This window comes from Megalops cyprinoides, chromosome 21, assembly GCF_013368585.1.
Source record: "Megalops cyprinoides isolate fMegCyp1 chromosome 21, fMegCyp1.pri, whole genome shotgun sequence".
NCBI classification, from domain to species: domain Eukaryota; kingdom Metazoa; phylum Chordata; class Actinopteri; order Elopiformes; family Megalopidae; genus Megalops; species Megalops cyprinoides.
In genome coordinates this window covers 16,616,412-16,634,240 of record NC_050603.1, presented here as the reverse complement: position 1 = coordinate 16,634,240, position 17,829 = coordinate 16,616,412, and the positions used below count along the sequence as shown (strand labels likewise).

The 17,829-nt window shown below is 46.0% G+C and overlaps 1 protein-coding gene across 1 annotated transcript; it reads right to left on the bottom strand.

Moving 5' to 3' along the window:
* Nucleotides 1-2,141: 2,141 nt before the first annotated feature.
* On the bottom strand, nucleotides 2,142-17,186 carry mrpl3 (mitochondrial ribosomal protein L3). The gene is made up of 10 exons (XM_036555583.1): nucleotides 16,957-17,186; nucleotides 16,345-16,526; nucleotides 15,622-15,713; nucleotides 14,967-15,065; nucleotides 13,282-13,381; nucleotides 12,760-12,820; nucleotides 7,540-7,651; nucleotides 6,539-6,616; nucleotides 5,977-6,054; nucleotides 2,142-2,556 (listed from the first exon to the last, which is right to left on the bottom strand). Exons 1-10 carry the CDS (start codon nucleotides 17,049-17,051, stop codon nucleotides 2,407-2,409), a joined length of 1,047 nt encoding a protein of 348 aa, XP_036411476.1. The 5' UTR covers nucleotides 17,052-17,186; the 3' UTR covers nucleotides 2,142-2,406.
* Between the last annotated feature and the right edge of the window lie 643 nt (nucleotides 17,187-17,829).

Sequence of the window (17,829 nt, the reverse complement as noted above, 5' to 3'; positions counted from 1 at the left end):
CTCCTCCTTAATCTCCCAGCCATTTCTCATACAAAATTGATGCTCTGATTTATTCGCTTTATGAAGATAAAGGTCACCTATTCTCATGCTCACGGGCAGCATCTTTGCCAGCCTCTGGGGTCAGCTTAGGTCTTCTTCACGGGGGAATTTAACAAAGCCAAAATATTTGTAAGGGGACCACTTTAAATACTTAAAGCTGCTTAAATACGTATACATACTTCCAGGGGTGAATTCATGAAGGCAGGAAATACTCAAATATTAGTGAGCCAAGACTTCTTGTATATGCACTTGCTGTTAGGGTCTGTAATACTGATAAACACAGGTGCTCAAACATATATTCCCATGCATCAATTTTCCTTTTGTAAAATTGTTTTGTTCCTATCGTCAAGAGTATGAATGAATATGGAGGACTCTGTATGCACGGGTGTGTAAATCTTATATGTAAATAGTTTACATGGGTGATCTTCTTTCTTTCAACCACTCTCTTAATTATCTATCCCTGTAGAAAGCACTTCTTTAAGTTTCTCTGGATAAGAGCACCAGCAAAATGACTGAACGTAAAAGTTATGCAATGAATTTACATATTTGCTAAACAAGGACACATGTAGCACAATGTGTGCCTTCATGAATATACAGACACCTCAACAGTACCCCTCTGCAGTGCTGACACACAATGGAGAGAACCCCTAAAAAAGGCTAATTCCCACCTCCCATCTTTCATCAGGAAGACGAGCCCGGCTTGGCCGAACGGCCCACGCTCGCTACACTTTGTACGTTCTCACGTTCGTCCTCGCGCTTTCACCCCTCTGCCAGCAGGGGGAGTGCACTGTCGCCTCTGTGCCCGTGTGGAGCCATTTGCTTCTCATTAGTCAGGCAGGCGAGCGGGCAGGGAGGGGGTCCTCCATCAAACTGTTCACAGTCAATATGAGGCCGAGGCGCGCGCTCAGCCGCCTCTCAATCGCTTCCGCATTAAGGATGCTCCGTGCGGGAGACATCCTGATGAATTATAGAATTGGGTTGGATTTTAGGGAGCAGTTGGCGAACCCCCCACCAACACCAGTGATTTTGACAGGAGCCGAAAAAACCCAGTGCCTTGCTTATGGGCACAACAGTAGTGTCCCAGCCCGGGCTGCGAACCCGCAGGTTCTGGATGAGCGCCCCTTATTTAAACTAACCCACACTGTGGCTCCACACAATGGCTCCTCGAACCATTTCTTCACATTTAGAATGGCATGTCATTTTTTAAATCATAACTCACTACATTATTGGCATTTAGCAGACGCTCCTATCCAGAGGGACTTACATAGGTTACAATTTTTCAGTTTTTACCCCATTTATACCGCTGGAATATTCACTGAGGCAATTTTGGGTTAAGTACCTTACCCATGGGTACAACAGCAGTGCCGCATCAGAAAATTGAACTGGCAACCTTTCGGTTACAAATCCTGCTCCACCACCACACTACACTGCTGCCCTCATAAACTCATAAAAGGTTACTTCTTACTATCACCAGTTTTCAGCAAAGCCACCTAAAAACTCTGGAAATGCTCCTCAAAACAGCATGGATCAAACTAGTGTGTGCTAGATGGAGCAGCATCATGGCACACCATGATTTAAGCAGGTAACATATTTAACTAATTAAGCGAAGAAACTCTCACTTATTACCAAGGTTGCCTGACCTATCCCTGTGTGATTCCTACATACTGTCCTACTCCATGCTGGAGAAATGGTTAATTAAATCATGTGAGGAATAATTTGCTGAGGCAGACACTAAGATCAACCCTGGCACCCCAGCCAAGGTAAACAACTTCCCTCCCTAAGGAGAATGACATGCCAATGTATGAGAGACAGGCGTCACAATATGGAAATGATGGAGCAAGACCCTTCAGAGGCAACGGTTTGTTTGAGACATCAAAGTAACCTTCAGGAAATCTACCAAGAGGCAGCCAAAGGACACTGCAGATGGTTGGTTTATTGGATATTTATTACAATTTATTTGCAAACATTTTGTTTCTTGGTACACTTCATGAATTTGGGATTTTATTAATATGCAAAGGCCTTCAAAACAAAGTAATTTGATCCTAAGTTTGACTGACATCTTTTGCATCCAGATTTATTAGTCCATGTTGAGGGCATTCCGGAATAATTCCACAGGGCTGCGATGGAGGCCTACTGCTTTGTGAATAAGTGCACCAGGTGATGTGAACTGCAGGTATTTCACTCTGCTGTTCTCTGAAAGCCTTGCACTCCCCACATTATCATGTCCTCATGGCCTCTGGCTTGTCTTTGTTTTAAAAAGTGGGTTACCGTGGCGATGGGAGGCCAAAAACGGGCAGAGGACAGCTGCGTGTCTCTCGCCGCGGTCCGGCCCATCCCCCGTGGGATCCAGATGTGGAGGCGGGTTTTTTAGGCCAAGGTGACGGAGGGCTCTGCGAACTGGAACACGGCCTCGTCGTACAGGTCCTCCGGGAGCTCCTCGTCTCCGTCTGTGAAGTAGGTGGGGAACGGGGGGTTCTGGATGTGCTCCAACCGCGTCGGCAGGATAGAGTCCCTCACCTGGGGGGGACGGGGGGGGAGCACAGAACAAAGTCAAAACGCCATCTCCACAACATGGGAAACTGTCTCTCTAGCCTGGGGCACTACAGCACGTAATAGTACAGTACTAACGCTGGCACAATTTCACAATAGCATGGAAAACGGAGACACCCAGACAGAGCTGTCTCTCCCACAGCAGCACAACATGGGAGATCTGCATTTCGTCTTATCCACCACAATAAGGGGCTTTTGACATCGCTCACAAGGTGGGCTTTTTCAGCAGAGGTTAGACCTGATACACAGGCTGCTGAGTGCCAGTGAACGCTGCCTCCTTACCCAAAGCAACCTAACACACCTTACACAGACAAGCTGCCCACTGAGTCTAGCTGTGCTGGATTCTCATCTTACTTCACACTCTTGTCTTAGATTCAGCTGTCCAGCTCTGGCTCATCAAGCACTACTCATGCTACTTGACAAGTGCTAAAGTTCAGGCTAGGCGCAATAACCACAAATAAAAAAAAAAGTTTCTCTTTGACACTGATGATTAAAAAAAAAAACTGATAAAAAGGTCTTCTTGTGCAGTTGTGACAGGTAATTTAATAGAAAAAAAAATCTCAATTTTGTACACTGTCAAAATAATTGCGAATACAGATGAAATGAAAAAGCTTTTTATCAATTTGGCACCGAGTGTAAAATGTTTAATTTGAAAAGGTCACTCAGTCAGAGGAGCACATCAAGGTATGGAGCTTCAAAGTGATCATCAGGCAGCCTGCACAGAGATGGTGGACCGAGACGCTGGAGCGTCACATTAACACCCACTCCTGACTGGCTTACCTGACCCTATTTGACCCTGTCCCAATACTGAACTTGGTCACTACGCTACAAGGTCGCCAGCGTAGCTACGGCTAAGGCTGCTACACTACAAATCTGACCGCAGAGGGAGCAAAATGTATGGTCCTCAATTAGCATCCATTGGCCTGTGATGAAATCAGCTTCGGGGATGATTTCCAATCTCCCTTCTTAATACCTCGCCGCGATTGTTTCCGATTCACGCGAAAGGGATCGCGGTAATCCATTAGCGCTTATCTCTGCGACGCCTGTCGTAAGCCTTTTCGGCGAGGCGCATAAAGCGTGCTTCCACCAGTCACCAGGGGAGGGGAGGACGGCCGATTCCTGAACGGAAGATTAGGCCCTGATAGAGTGGAAGGGAGATGCGCGTTCGCCGAGCGGGGATTAGGGACACAGTACGCAGAGGAGGTGGTGGGGAGGTGTACCACGTGAAGCGTATGCTGTGTTTCCGTAACCCCCCCCGACGCCCTGCCCCTCGCCACCTCAGGTGCCGCTCTTTTCGAGGAAGTGGGGCGTTCGCTTGGGCTGTTGCGTGACTGGCTTCCTCCAGGTCGGCTCCATTTCCTCCCAATGCCAACACACCGTACAGTGTGGAGCCAGTGGAGCCTTCCACTGTGACACCAAGGCTTGCTTCACCTCTCGAAAAAACACTTGCATACAAACACTCACAATGAAAGACTCAATCTTTGAGCTTTGAAGTTTTAAACACTATGAGCTCTGTGATTTTCTTCTGCCTGCTTAAGGCATGCTGAGGTCTGGTTTGTTTCAGGGGGATGGCTATTTCTGATCTAGTTTTGGTGCAGTCTGACTGGTCTGTAAACTTTATTTTTTAAGAGTCATAAAGTAAAGTCAAACCAGATTCAGACAAGCCTACTAAATAAGGTTATCAATGTCCATTTGGTGGGGGGTGTGGGAACCAAAGACCTCTCTGCTTGGAAGTTGCAGCCCAGCAATGCCTGGTGGGTGTGCCCAGGGGGTTGTCAGTTATACATTAAGATAAAACATGTCAGAGAACCCTGTCAATTCATCTGACTCACGATGGACCACAGATGACCGTAAAGGCCTCATGGGGAACATCAAGAAACCGTGCTGAAACTTTCAGCCTGTCTGTGGAGCTTCACACGAGAGAGGGAAGGGGTCTAAACGAGTTCAGCTCCACAAACGCCCTACAAGATTTTGTTAATGTGAGGTTCTGGCATTGAGAAAATAATGCGAACCTAAAAGAAGCTCCGATTTCCGCTCTTCTCTGCCAAGTCGGCTCTCTTCATAACGAGGGAAAAACAGATGGTAACGCGACACCCCGAAATAAACACTGCAACCGTCAGCACCATCGTGACCCCCGGGCCACGAACGACTTCTGCGAGGCGCAGGTATCCGCCTCATGGCTTTCCTGTGACGGCGGGCCGGCGGGGCTCGCGGTGAAGTCCTTCAAAAGCGCTGATGCGGTCAGCGGAGTCCGAGCCGCGGCGACCTAAATCAAGGGTGCGCTGAGCGGTGCGAAACGCGAGGCGCGTTTATTCCATTACCGGGAGAGGCGGAGCCGTCTCCTATCAATGCGTGAACGAAATAAACTATCCGCCGCGCCCCTCCCCAAACCCCCGTCCCTCCTGATGAGAGAAACCTGCTGTGACTTTGTGCTGCTCCTTACTGAGTGAAGGCCTTAGGCTGGACCTTACCTAACCCAACATTACATGTTCCCGCACATTCACAGACCACTAAAAAGCCACACCTTTCTGCCAGTGAGCCCAGCTATGGGTTGTGAATACGTCTTGTGGCATTGGGGGCTACTGTGGTTATAATGTGCACTCTGTGAAATTAGACGTAAGCCAACAAGCCACCTTAAGCATGAGACATTAGTCATGAAATGCTTCAATAATGTCATCCAGAGGTCAGACAAGATCATATGAAATATCTGCCACAGAGAAATCCCCAATAGAAGGTGCCTTTTTTGTCCCCTGGCCATTGATCTACCATTACCCTTAACATGAACAGACAGCAGACATTCCAAAGGATAATTCGAGAGCCTAAGGAGCACAGTCCACCCATCAAAGCCTTGAAATTTCCCAGTTTAAGTTGCTAAGATTCCCCCTTTCAGTGATTATGGCTGAGCAGAGAGGACACTGGGAACCCACATTCCCCACGAGCTGCGTCACAACTTCACATCCAGCCTTACAGCTGTTGCCCTCTTCAATTATAAACCACTGGCAAAGACTTTCTGCCTGACATAATGTCCCCGTTAACGGCTGAGAAACGATCAGGCCTGATCACCAGAGACAACGGCTCCACCGCTAATGTCATTTCGATTGTAATTCCTTCCCGTTCCCTGCATAATGCTAACGGCTCGATATTCGCCCGCAGGCCGTTCGGACCAGGAATATAAACTGCTGAGAGAGGTGATCAATGCGACCGAGAATGATTATTAATGCGGGCCTGCAAGGTGACTCGCTCCGCGTGTGTGAACTCTGTGGAGCTCCGGGGCTCCTGTCTCTGCCCTGGGGCGTGTCCTCACATCGTGCTGGCCTGCTGGAACTCAACACGGCCGGAGAACTGAATTTCGTGGACCAGTGGGCGTTTGGTGGAGCCGAGCCTTACCTTGACCAGGCAGCTCCTGTGCCCCGGAACCGACCCCTTCACGTAGATGATGTTGTATTTGGTGTTGACTCTCCAAACCTGGGACGGGGACAGGGGGACGGGCAACAGACAAAAAAAGAAGAACAGAGTGAGTCACTACTCCTCCACGCGCACACGCCCAGATTGAAGCGTGGAGCGAGCGTTCAGTCATGACTACGCGCGTCCTCTTTGCCCGCTCTGTAATTGGACGATAAATCACCACATTTATCGTCCCGCACTGGCGGGCTGACAGTTGCAATACAACATTTATACATTTTCTTAGCAGACAGCCTTGTCCAGGGCCACTAGTAGTGTAGATAGTGTTACCTTATTACATATCCATTTATACAGCTGGGTATTCAGTCCTTCAGATAAAGGGCACGGCAAGGACACCTAGTTGCCTGAGCTTTGAACCTGAACCCTTCTGGCTACAAGCCTACCTACCCACTGTGACTCACTGTTTCTTTTACACTCTTTGCTGATGTTGTGAGCCACAGGTGCAGGAGCAGCCTGTGACGGTGTGGCGATGTGCTCTGCCCTTTACCTGTAACCCATGCGCCGTGTCGTATACGTTCCCCATTCGGCCCGGCATCTTCTTCCCCTTGAAGACTTTGGCGGGATCCTGCAAAGAGGGAGCGAGTGCTTTGATCATCGGCGAGGCCCAAAGAGAGATAAAACTCACTGCATTATTTACGCTGGGGACACGAGAGGAAGCATCAATCTTCAAAACATAGTAACAGTAAGATAATTGCGTTTGTAAAGACCATTTCCTATAGAGCCTTCACTAAACATGTAAGTGGCTGGGTAACCACATTAGAAAGGCATTGCTATAGAAAAAGATATAATCACACGAGTACAGTTCTCAGTAATAGATACTGTACACTGAGTGTTTATTTCCACCATTTGGGCCGACAAAGTAGGAGGGAAAACGTATTTCTGTCCTTCGCAATCTTATTTTTCTAATATCTGAATAAGTTCGATGTGAATTTAAAGAAAAATTCATGGGCTTAACTATTTGGTATTTGTGAATTGCTGCTGGTAATACCACTATGAATGAATGAAAGAATACCTAGATACTCAAAACATCGCCATAATGAATCAATAAATACACAGTGCTCTCCACTTGAACATTCTGACCAAAAACCACTGAAAGCAAACAGCAGCTCCATTAGACAGTCCCATCACTACTGTATGTTATATACATTTGAGTAGGGGGAGAAAAGGTAGACTACTGCCTGTAATATTGTCAGAGGAATGTGGTATAGATCTGTTGTCAGAGAGGTAGTTTTTTGAGAGGGTGTCATGGTCTGGCCCTGGTCTGGTTAAGATGTTTCTTAAAGAAACTGCTCAGGGTGACCATATGGAAAGATAGAAATAAAAGTGATAGTTGTGTGTGTGTGTGTTGCTGTGGCTACATATTGTCAGGGAGACAAATGGACCCTTATATCGGGTGTATTTTCAGCACACTCAGCTCAGAGTCTCTGGGGTGACACTGCGGCACAAGCATCTCTGCCCCCCACCCCGCCCTGTGTCCTGTGCACTCACCCCCCCTGGACCTGAGGCCCCTGGCCTTCTGTGCGTCTTTGTTTGTCCATGGGTCGCCGGCTGACCTTTGAACCCGTATCTCTTCATGACCCCCTGAAACCCTTTGCCGATTCTGGGAAGGCAAAAGGCATACAAGAATGGAAAAAAATCAACACGCAATCAGTGCTGGTCCACAGTTGACACGTACAACCGAGCAGTGAGAATATTCTAGAACAAACAGTAAGACTCTATTACAAGAAGGTGAAGAGTGCAAGAAATTGGAGTTGGTGTTGCCTTTGTGACTATTCGATTTTCAGCTTCTGTGGTTTTATTAGCGGTTCACTGCGAGAGGGTTTTCTGAAAGAACACAAGCTGTCCTGGGAGAGGCCTGTAATTAGAGCCCAGAAGCCACACTGACAGTCCTTCAGCCTTACTGTGCTTTTCCGGACTGAAATCAGAGCACACATAACTTGTATGTTACTGATGTTACTTGTCTCTGATCTCTGATCTCAGAATAAACTCAGACCTTGCGCAGAATGATTACCACCTACCTGTACATGTGTTTTCATACACAATGCTTAAATTTGGATTTCTGCATCGGTCACCAAATTAAAAAGCCCAGGCTTACATGCTGCTGACAGCACTGTCGTGAGCTCTCACTCAACAAATAAACGGACCCAGTTTTAAACTCAAACCCAAACTTCAGCCCTGCCTGAGAAACTTCAGGTACTTATAAAGCTTATTGACTTGCACAGCTGACTGCAAGACTCTACACAAAGAGGCCAAAGGCAGGAAAGAAGCAGTACATAATTAATGGCTCTCAAAATGCTGAGGACAACAGGAGAAATACAAGCAAAGCACAAACAATCCCTGGAGTCTGGAGGTTTAGACAATAACACAGGACTTTTAAGACAGAAGAGATGAATGGAGGAGAGAAGAGACTTCCCTGCACTTGGTGTGTCCTACAGTGAGAAGAAGCTGAGGTTAGCGCAATGTACAAACCCCTAATCTTCATACGGGGCTCACAGAAAACAAGTGTGCAGTGTGTGTGTGCGTGTGTGTGTGTATGTACCTGTCTCCATGTGTGTATGCAAGTATGTCAGTGCATATGATGGCATGTGTGCGCCTGTCTGTGACTATTTCTGCACATACCTGAGAGTGTGTGTGCGTGTATGTGTGCATATGTACACTTCTCCATGTGTGTATGGTATTATGTCAGTGTGTGTGGTGGCACCTGTCTGTGTGAAAGTGTCTGCACACACCTGCGAGTATGAGTGAGTGTGTGTGTGTGTGTGTGTGTGTGCACGAGCTAAGTGTGGGACTTTGACAAAATAAAACAAACACTCCTCCACACAAGGCAACGTGACAGTGAGCTGTTAGAGCGAGCAGAGCCTGATCGAATTCCGCGGCTACCGCACCGTGAAGCGGGCTCTGTCACCGGAGAAACCTCAAACAGAGCCGCAGAGAAGAGGAGATGGGGACCTTTAAGATGTGAAACGCAGCCATGCATCTCACTGTTAAACTGTTACGCTTGTTTCTGTATACATCAGACAGCTCAAACAAGAGAGCTGGACCTCTGCGGGCCCAAACCTAATTTTGCTGTCTTCTGCAGTAGAGTACCAACTGAAGAGATGACAGCCGCCACAAACACTACATTGCGTTTAACGTCCTAATGTTTTTGACTGATTTCAATCAGCATCCCATTCCTCCTTTGTACACAATCACACGAAATGCCACCTCCCCCCGCAACTTCCGACGGCTCGCTTTTCAGGAATACCCAGCATGCTTTGCCTAACTGCCGGCCATCGGGAGCACTGACAGAGAGAGAGAGAGAGGGGGAGAGAGAGAGAGGCGAAGGTATTCATCCCTAACAAGCCGCCGGCGGGGAGTTCAGTGGGCTGACCTTCTACTCTGAGGGCCCTTGAGTGGCAGCAGGACCTGGACAATGCAAGCGAGAGGAAGAGGGTGGACAATACATAAGAGGGGGGGGGGGGGCAGCACTTTCATCTTCAGCACTGTGAGTCTGAAGAAGTGGTGGGGTGGTGGAGTGGGGGGGGGGGGACCTGCGGTTCCGTTCTGTTCTTTTCTTTTCTTGTAAAATCGCTCAGAAGAAACCGCAGCCTTACCGCAGGCTGCTCTTTGTGAGGAACGGCCGCTACACTCATCCGCGCTTTGCCCGTTTTAATGAAAAGGCCTGGTAACGTAACAGACGACAAGCCAACACAGAAGGGGAACTTTTCCTGCCGCTCTTGTTCTTGGGTGCATTTGTCCTTATGATGCTTTGTGAATGTAAAAAGCTAATTCAATTAAAAATAGCATGGCTTGAAGGCAACTCTATACACTTTGTTCAGCCTTTTGTACGCAAAATGGCCTACGTTCAGAAGGGAGAAAACAGACTTAATTACCCTTCATTGGTTTATTCTGTTTAACCACAGATACAAAAAAAATAAGACAAACATTTCTCACCACTACAATCCTCTTTTATACCTTCTGTTACCTTGCCACTTATGTCTGTATTTTTTCTTCAAGAAGAATAAAAGGATGAAAGATGATTAAGTCCCACTTTATCAGTGTGAGGGTGAGCAGCGTTGCATTTATTTTTTGATGTCTCATGGACAAATGCCCTCAATGAACACCTAAAAGCATCTGTGCCTTGGGTCTGTTTTTACCATTTGTACACATGCACATGCACGTGCGCGCATGCACACATACACACGCACGCACGCACGCACGCACGCACACTCAAGACTCCTTTATGAGTGAATATGGTTACAGTCTTCAAACACAAAAATCAATCAGCTTGACTCTCAACAATGAATGCCGACAGCGTGAATCCTTCATTTCCTTTACTTCTCCCCAAATAAAGTGAGTGACCTGACAGAAGAACAGAAGCAAAGCTGTTGTCAATCATGATTCAACTTTTCGCCTGGACACCGGGGCTCCTCAGACAGGGAGGATCAAGTCTCAGGGGAACAGAGGAGTTTTAACAGCCTCTGACCTCTGATCTAAACATGAATTCGAGGCGCGGCATTTGACAGCAGGTGTGAAAGACCTCCAGCGCTGGCAGAACGGCTGGAAGCGAGCCAGGTCAGAGGCATCACATCTGATCTGTACCAACACCGCACAAGGCCCTGGTGCCAAATCCCACAGGTGAGAAGCCGTGAAATTTATCAACCTTTTCCGTTTCAAAATTTACAACAGCAGGCCTTTATCATCTGTTTTCATAGCCGGAGGGCCCAAACCCATAACCACAACCAAGGCCTTGAACTTTCGAGCTAAAAATGCATGACATATTTTCGCTGTCACCTGCAAATTTGTTAAAATGACTTTCCTGCATTTAAAATAATTCACAAAAGCTGCCACGCAGGCCTTTTCCATCCAATTATCACACTGCTGCTGACACTGATAACCTCTCACCCTCTCCTAACTCTCTCTCTCTCTGTCTCTACCTCCTGTAAACCTAGTTACGACTCAGAGACAAAGACAGGAGTGTGAGTACTTCTCTTAACTGTGGGAAGTTTAAAATCATGTTTCACATAAAACCTCAATGATCCCTAGCTACAGACCAACAGCTCTTAATTTCATGTACTGGTTATTTATTCAAGCACTTCCTTTTGTTCAGCTGGTAACATTTCCCCTTGGCACAAAACAAATTGGACTGGGCTAAGGACAAGTATGAGTCATGCTCAAATGACATATGTACAGCATTTTGTGACAACCGAAATTGCAAAAATGCACAACAACAGGTAACACGTGATTGACTGATTGACATAACGTCAACTAAAACCGACAAAAGCCAGAAGATATCATCCTGTGACAATGTCACATGGAAAACTGCACTAACAAGGGGCGTAAATCTTCAAAAACTCCACGCCAGACCATGGACAGAAGGAATTGTATCAGCCCTGTGGCAGCTGCATTTGTAAGCTACAGAGGAGGGATCCCCGGGGACCGCCAACACAGACAAGTAAGAGCCTGCACTGATGCTACAGCGGCTTATTCATCAAAACTTGTGACTTGATAAGCACATGTACAGCAAATCATGCAATCCTCTGCTGCATGGCCCACGCTCTCACTGATTTGGCAGAACAGGTCATGAGCATGATTTAAAATAAGAAAGGCTCTCAATTAACTACAACCGGATCATTTCACTGCCAACAGAAAGATAAAGTGAGTTGGGGCGGCCGTGAGGGGCAGAAATCACAAATCCAGGTTTTGCTGGAGCGGAATATCATAATTCAAAACAGAACGAAGTGAACTGCAGGTCCGCCTCCCCCTCACTCACCCCACTCACCCAGTAACTGCAGCCCAAACCCCGGGTGCACCGGATAACGACGAACACGCAGACCTAATAACGCGCTTCCAGCACATAAGAGCGTAAATGCTGATAAATAGCTTCTCGTTCCTCTGGCCTTCTGCCTAGACTATTAGCCTGGGCACTCCGGTCACGGCGGGGACTTTCGATTCATTTCCTTCGATGTTACGAAGCGCGTCGGAATCGCTGAGCGTGTTTGAACTCTGTGAGTGCTGGGTTAAAGGTGCTCCCGGTCCTGTGGGCTGTTGCCATGTTCCCATCATCTACAGCTACAGAGGACAGGGGTCCAGGAACTCAGCATTTCAATGCAACGCTCAAAGCTTCATCAATGTTACAGGCTTCCCTATGTCATAGGACCATCCATGTAAAAGAACATATGTTTAATGATGAGAACACGCCATTCAGCCCAACTCAGACCATCACTCTGCCTATAGTCTAAAGGGAATCTGGCACTATAACATTACGTTACATTACTGACATTTAGCAGAGGCTCTTATCCAGACTGACTTACATCGGTTAGTTTTTTTTACAATGTTATCCATTTATACAGCTAGATATTTGCTAAGGCAAGTGTGGGTTAAGTACCTTGCCCAAGGGTGCAGCAGCAGTGCCCCAGCAGGGAATTGAACCGGCAACCTTTTAGTTATGAGTCCTGCTCCTTACCACTATGCTACACTGCTGTCGGCACTCTAAGGGCTTAATTTGCATCAGGTATAAATCCTGCTAAGATGCTCCATGACGCTGCTGAGCTATTCCATGTCCTCTAAGCCAACACATTATTGTTGTCTGTATCACAGCCTCACAAAAAGCAAAGAAATGCTAACTTGCAGCGTAAAGGAAACCTTAATATCATTATACAGAGTGGCCCTACTGTCCAAACAGTGGAGATGAGAGGTTGAGGCTGAGGCAAATGAGGATTCACTTACGTTTTGGCTGTGACGTCAACATACTGCCCCGGGCGGAAGTGGGCAGCGTACAGCGGAGTGCCTACAACCAAACACCAAAAAAAAACTTAAGAGAGAGTTACAAATCTACCACTACCTTTACTACGCCTATGGTCACACCAAGTAACACCACCAACAGACAGTGTGGTGGGACACGAATGAAATTCATCCAGTGGAACAATCACACTGTTCATTTTCCATCTTCAAAAATATTTAACTCCTCAACAATTAACACTGACAAGGCAAAACAATCCATTTCACACTAAATGCCTGAAATAATCTTTTACTGTCAAAAACAGATTAACAAGCCCACCAGCTGTATAAAAATAGCATTTTACTTCTCATGTCTCCTTCAAAAAAGCACAGTAAACTGGCAGAGCTCTTATGCTTTCCTCTTTTCCTGGCATGATGGGGTTCATGTACTTAAACACCTCAGTGCCATGAATGAGAACACTAATGCTATACCTGAAAGGTAAAGAATCAAGGTTTACAAAGTGGCCTTACCTGGTTTGATAATGGCGTTGTCGGACACCTTGAATGTCGTCACCTTCTGTTTCGGGGGGACCCCAGCCTTCCGGAACATGTCCATGGACGTTTCTGATACCTGTGGGCATATGAGAGACAGGAGAGGGTGTCAGCGAATGGCGAAATGCTGAAACTAACCACCTGTAGTTTGGACGCTCCCCTGTGGCCTTGATCCTTCATCTCTTTCAAAAACAGAAGAAAAACCGTAAGAAATATTCCAGGATGAAGTATTAGAGGAAACTGCTGAGATGCAAGCGTAGCATGCTCATATCAGACACCTCAATGCAGTGGCCTCTTCAGGAAGATCACAGTAGAAGGCACTGAGGACCAGGGATGAAGCACGAGGCTGCCGCTTTGGACTGCAGTGCACAATACGCTGTTTATTAGTGTAAAATTGCTGTAGTCTGTGGGGAAATAGGCATGTGGAGATGGGTTTTCTTTTCAATATAAGCAAAATAAGGCAAGACACAGGTGAAGCTGAAGGTCCTAAAGCAGATAAACCACCTGTCAGGCTGCAAATGAATCCGCGGAATCCGCGATACGCTGACAGCCACCATGTGCAGCTCTGCTTTCTGGGCAATGAAGCAGCCCTCTTTCGGCGCCTGCATTACTGACATGTGGGCTCTGTTTACACACCGTACGGCGTTTCATATTTCACACCTACCAACTGAACAAAGTTTTTTTTTTTCTCTCCTATAAAAGGCCAACGAAACTCAATTGTAAAAAAAAAAAAAAAAAAAAAAACACTTCAGGGCTAATCAATGGTGGTTCTGTCAAACCATCCGCAAAGGATCGATAACTGTCGACCCTTCTGTGTGTAATTTTGACGTGCTCCAAAAGGTTAATGGCCTGACGAAAGCAATATACCCAATGCCGTATCCTTCTGCGATTTTATTTCAAAACCGGGGAGGGGGGGAGACATTCCTTGTCTAATCTTTCAGCATTTGCTGATATTCACCAACAGATTTTTCCATTCCATTATTCTACTCCCCAGCTAACATTGTGATCAAGCCCTGGGTGTTCTGTCTCTTTACTACCTCCGCTGTTCTGCTGAGGTACACAGAAAGGGAGCTGCATTATTACCGTACAGCAAGAGTCGGGAACTCAGGTACTTTCGGTAATGAAACTCAAAATGAGAAAGTTGTGATGGTCCTGTAGGTAATCTGTAAGAGGCAGAAGGCAAGGCCACATGAAGGTCTCAACACACCATTGCTCCAGATTTATTCTGAGAATACCCTAGTCACCACTGCAAGCAAAAAAAGCTATTAGACTTCTTTCCCAAAACTCTCAGCCACCATGTCTTGCCATTACAATATGCGGTGAAGTGATTATTGGTGTAATCTCTCAAAGATGCTCTCAGCTATTACAGCTGCCAAGGCCCATTTACTTTACTTCTCAAGGAGTGGCTGCTGGTGACTGCCTTTAGGCAGTTGAAGTGTTCATGTAGTGGGGGTGGGGGGGTGGGGGGGGGGGCACAGAGCTGATATCCTTTGAAGGTGTCTGGACTATTTGTTGCACGAGTCTGTCACTAAGGCATTTATTACAACCTATACAGCTGCAAATCACTTTTGAATCTCTCCAATCATAAAAAATCCAACCATACCCTGCCGTGCTAGACGCTTTTCTGTAATATACAAATTTGGGGGTGGCTACTGGATACTCACGTGGAATGGAGACACATTTTTGGCCCCCACCATCAGAGCTGCAGTGTGCCCGTCATATTCTTCTTTGGACAGGTACTTGATTACATGGCAATCTTGCACCTGCAAAGGGGTGTAGAAACTAAATGAGTAAGATTACACATGTAATCCTTTATGTTATTAATAAATACACATGAACTGACAGATGAAATAAATAAATGCATATAAACTATATGGAGAGGTGTTTAAAAAAAAAAGTCAAGTGTCTTTTCAAGTGAACATGACATTATTTTCAAGAAAAAATAGACCTGTCAGTTGGTAACAGGAAGGTAAAATGCACCCTTGAACAAAGTCACTTTGTGCAAAACCGTAGCAATCATACACAGATTAACCCTTGGTGCACTGAAAGTAGAGCCCTCAAATTCCACCTAAGAAAAACATCCCCATCTTTATCCTCCATGCTTCACACTGAAAATCCTCAAAGAGTAATCAAACAGGCTGACAGATATAGCACAAACAGGACTGGTTGTTTGCGCCTTACTTTAGAAAAGAGCCCCAGCCAAGTCATTGTTCCCTCCGTGCTGTTGTGACCTTGCAGCAATTGGCTAATGTTGTGAGAATGCTGCAGGAATGTTAGCTGGGTGGACATCTGCGGCCCCTCCCTCTCCCTGCCTCTCACCTGCAGCATGGTGACGGCTTGTCTCTCTCCTGTTTTTGTCCACATAGGCATCATCCCCAGCTTCAGCGCCACCACACCCACTCTCCGACTCCCTGGCACACACACACACACACACACACATACACACACACACACACACAGTTACGAGATTAAACCCTCACCCCATTCACTGCTGTCTCCAAATGTATTACGTCCCCCACCCAAGAATCCATCAGTCATCCATCATCATTGCTGTGTTCTGTTTCAGTGTTTTCCACAAATGGGATAGAAGTACTGTAAAAACATGGTGCCTTTAAACACCACGGTAAACACCTCACTCTTACAGCAACATTACTTGTTAGGGCAGCGGCAGTATTTGAGACTCTGGGCCTAGAGGTGTTTTTGTGTTCGAAAGTAGTTAGCTGTTCTAGTAAGAATTCACATGTATCATAATTAGGATAGACGAAAACTGGAAGATGTAATATTTAAAACAACTTACAAAGAAAAAACATTACAAAGAAGTACAGTAGTTCAGTGAAAAACTGAAGTAGTTGATACCATTATCAAGAGCAATTTTTATTTCTTACATTTTGGAGGTCAGCCATTTCTCTTGTAGGATAATTCCCAAAGCCATTCAGGTTAAGTACCTAAGTACAACAGCACTGCTCTATCTGGGATTTGAATTTGCAACACTGTGTCACACTACACCTATTAAGTCTAGACACCTTTGTTTCGCACACTCACCTGGCTCCCACGCGTGTCTGGGCCAGGGCTCGTCTTTCAGGGGGTTTAATTTGCTGGCGGTCATTCTGTCGTACTCCTCCGGAACCGCTTTCCGCAGGAAGGCTGAATTCTCCTCCGAGAGATGTTCATCCCACCAGGTCGAGCTCTTGATGGTCCGCACAAATTGAAAACTTACCAAATACCTGTATAAGAACAGAATCACAGCAATTTCATTTAATTAAGGTACTCTGAAATGGAGAAATATCCAGTAGCTATCTTAGCTACATCTTATTTTTATCTTTCCTATTCCGCTCAAAACGTGTCGGAAAACGCTACCTAATCTGCATTACTTCCTGTAACGTTAATTCAGATAGAAAGACTTCCCAGATTCAGAAGTTGTGTACAGTTAGCTATTCCAGACTGCTACACCGTTTCGAGCACATGTATTTAGTGCCCGTGTTTCTGTGGCTAGCGAGACTGCTAATAGATGAGTGCACTCAAAACTAGCTTTCTGCCTTAGTTAGGTAAACCACTGTAGTACAGAGTAAAACACGAGATACAGATTTAAACTCAAACAAAGCTGGCCACACTGACATTAGCATGCTACCAATGTATCTGGCTTCGTTAGCGTACCTGTCTGTTGCGGGTGCTGTTCGACTGGCGATAAAATGTGCTCCTCTTAAAAGCGGATCTCCCAGTCTCAGAAACCTGCAGCTCCAAGCTGCCATATTGATATATTTCACTTTATGGATCTATCTGTAGGTAAATGTAAACGATACCAGTCACTGAAATACCAGTGTCATTAGCTACATCCCCACTCATGTGTACAGACCCTTCATTTTTGTCCAGTTCTGAAATGTCACCCTGAGAACTTCCGGGTACGTCTAGGATATATTTCCCCGTGCATCTCCAAACTATGGTTCCGACAGTCGACGTTTGGCCGTCAGATTTAAACGGCCAGTGTCTGCTATCTCCTAAACTGCGAATAAGGAGCTAGTAAGACATCTTATTGTATACAATCCCAATCGCAAAAATAGCTCTGACGCCAATATAACACCAATTTACTCAGTATGCTCACTTCGTCTTAAAAAACGTAAGTTACTCCAAGGGAATGATAACCATCGTTTCATCAGTTTCTCCAGATATGTCCGCAGACAGCAAGCCTTTAATATATCAATATCAGTTTCAAAGAAGCTACAGTAAAAATATATTAATACAGTTGGAACAGCCGGATAACCTGATCCATGATTCACCTGGATGGAGATGAAACCCTGTAATCATTTACTGTGTCCAATTCATATTAGCTGTGTCTGTGATATTACACACAATGCTTTCCAAGTCTTAAGAGGAACAAACAGGGTAGAACAGTGGTGAGAAGTACTATTGGGGCAGTTGATACGATATAATACAGAAGGAAAAGATAAGAAGGAGGAGAAGAAGATAAGGCAGAAAGTGAATCAACTCCTTTTTTTCTTCTAACATCTGGAAAGCAGGAATTTCTTGAAT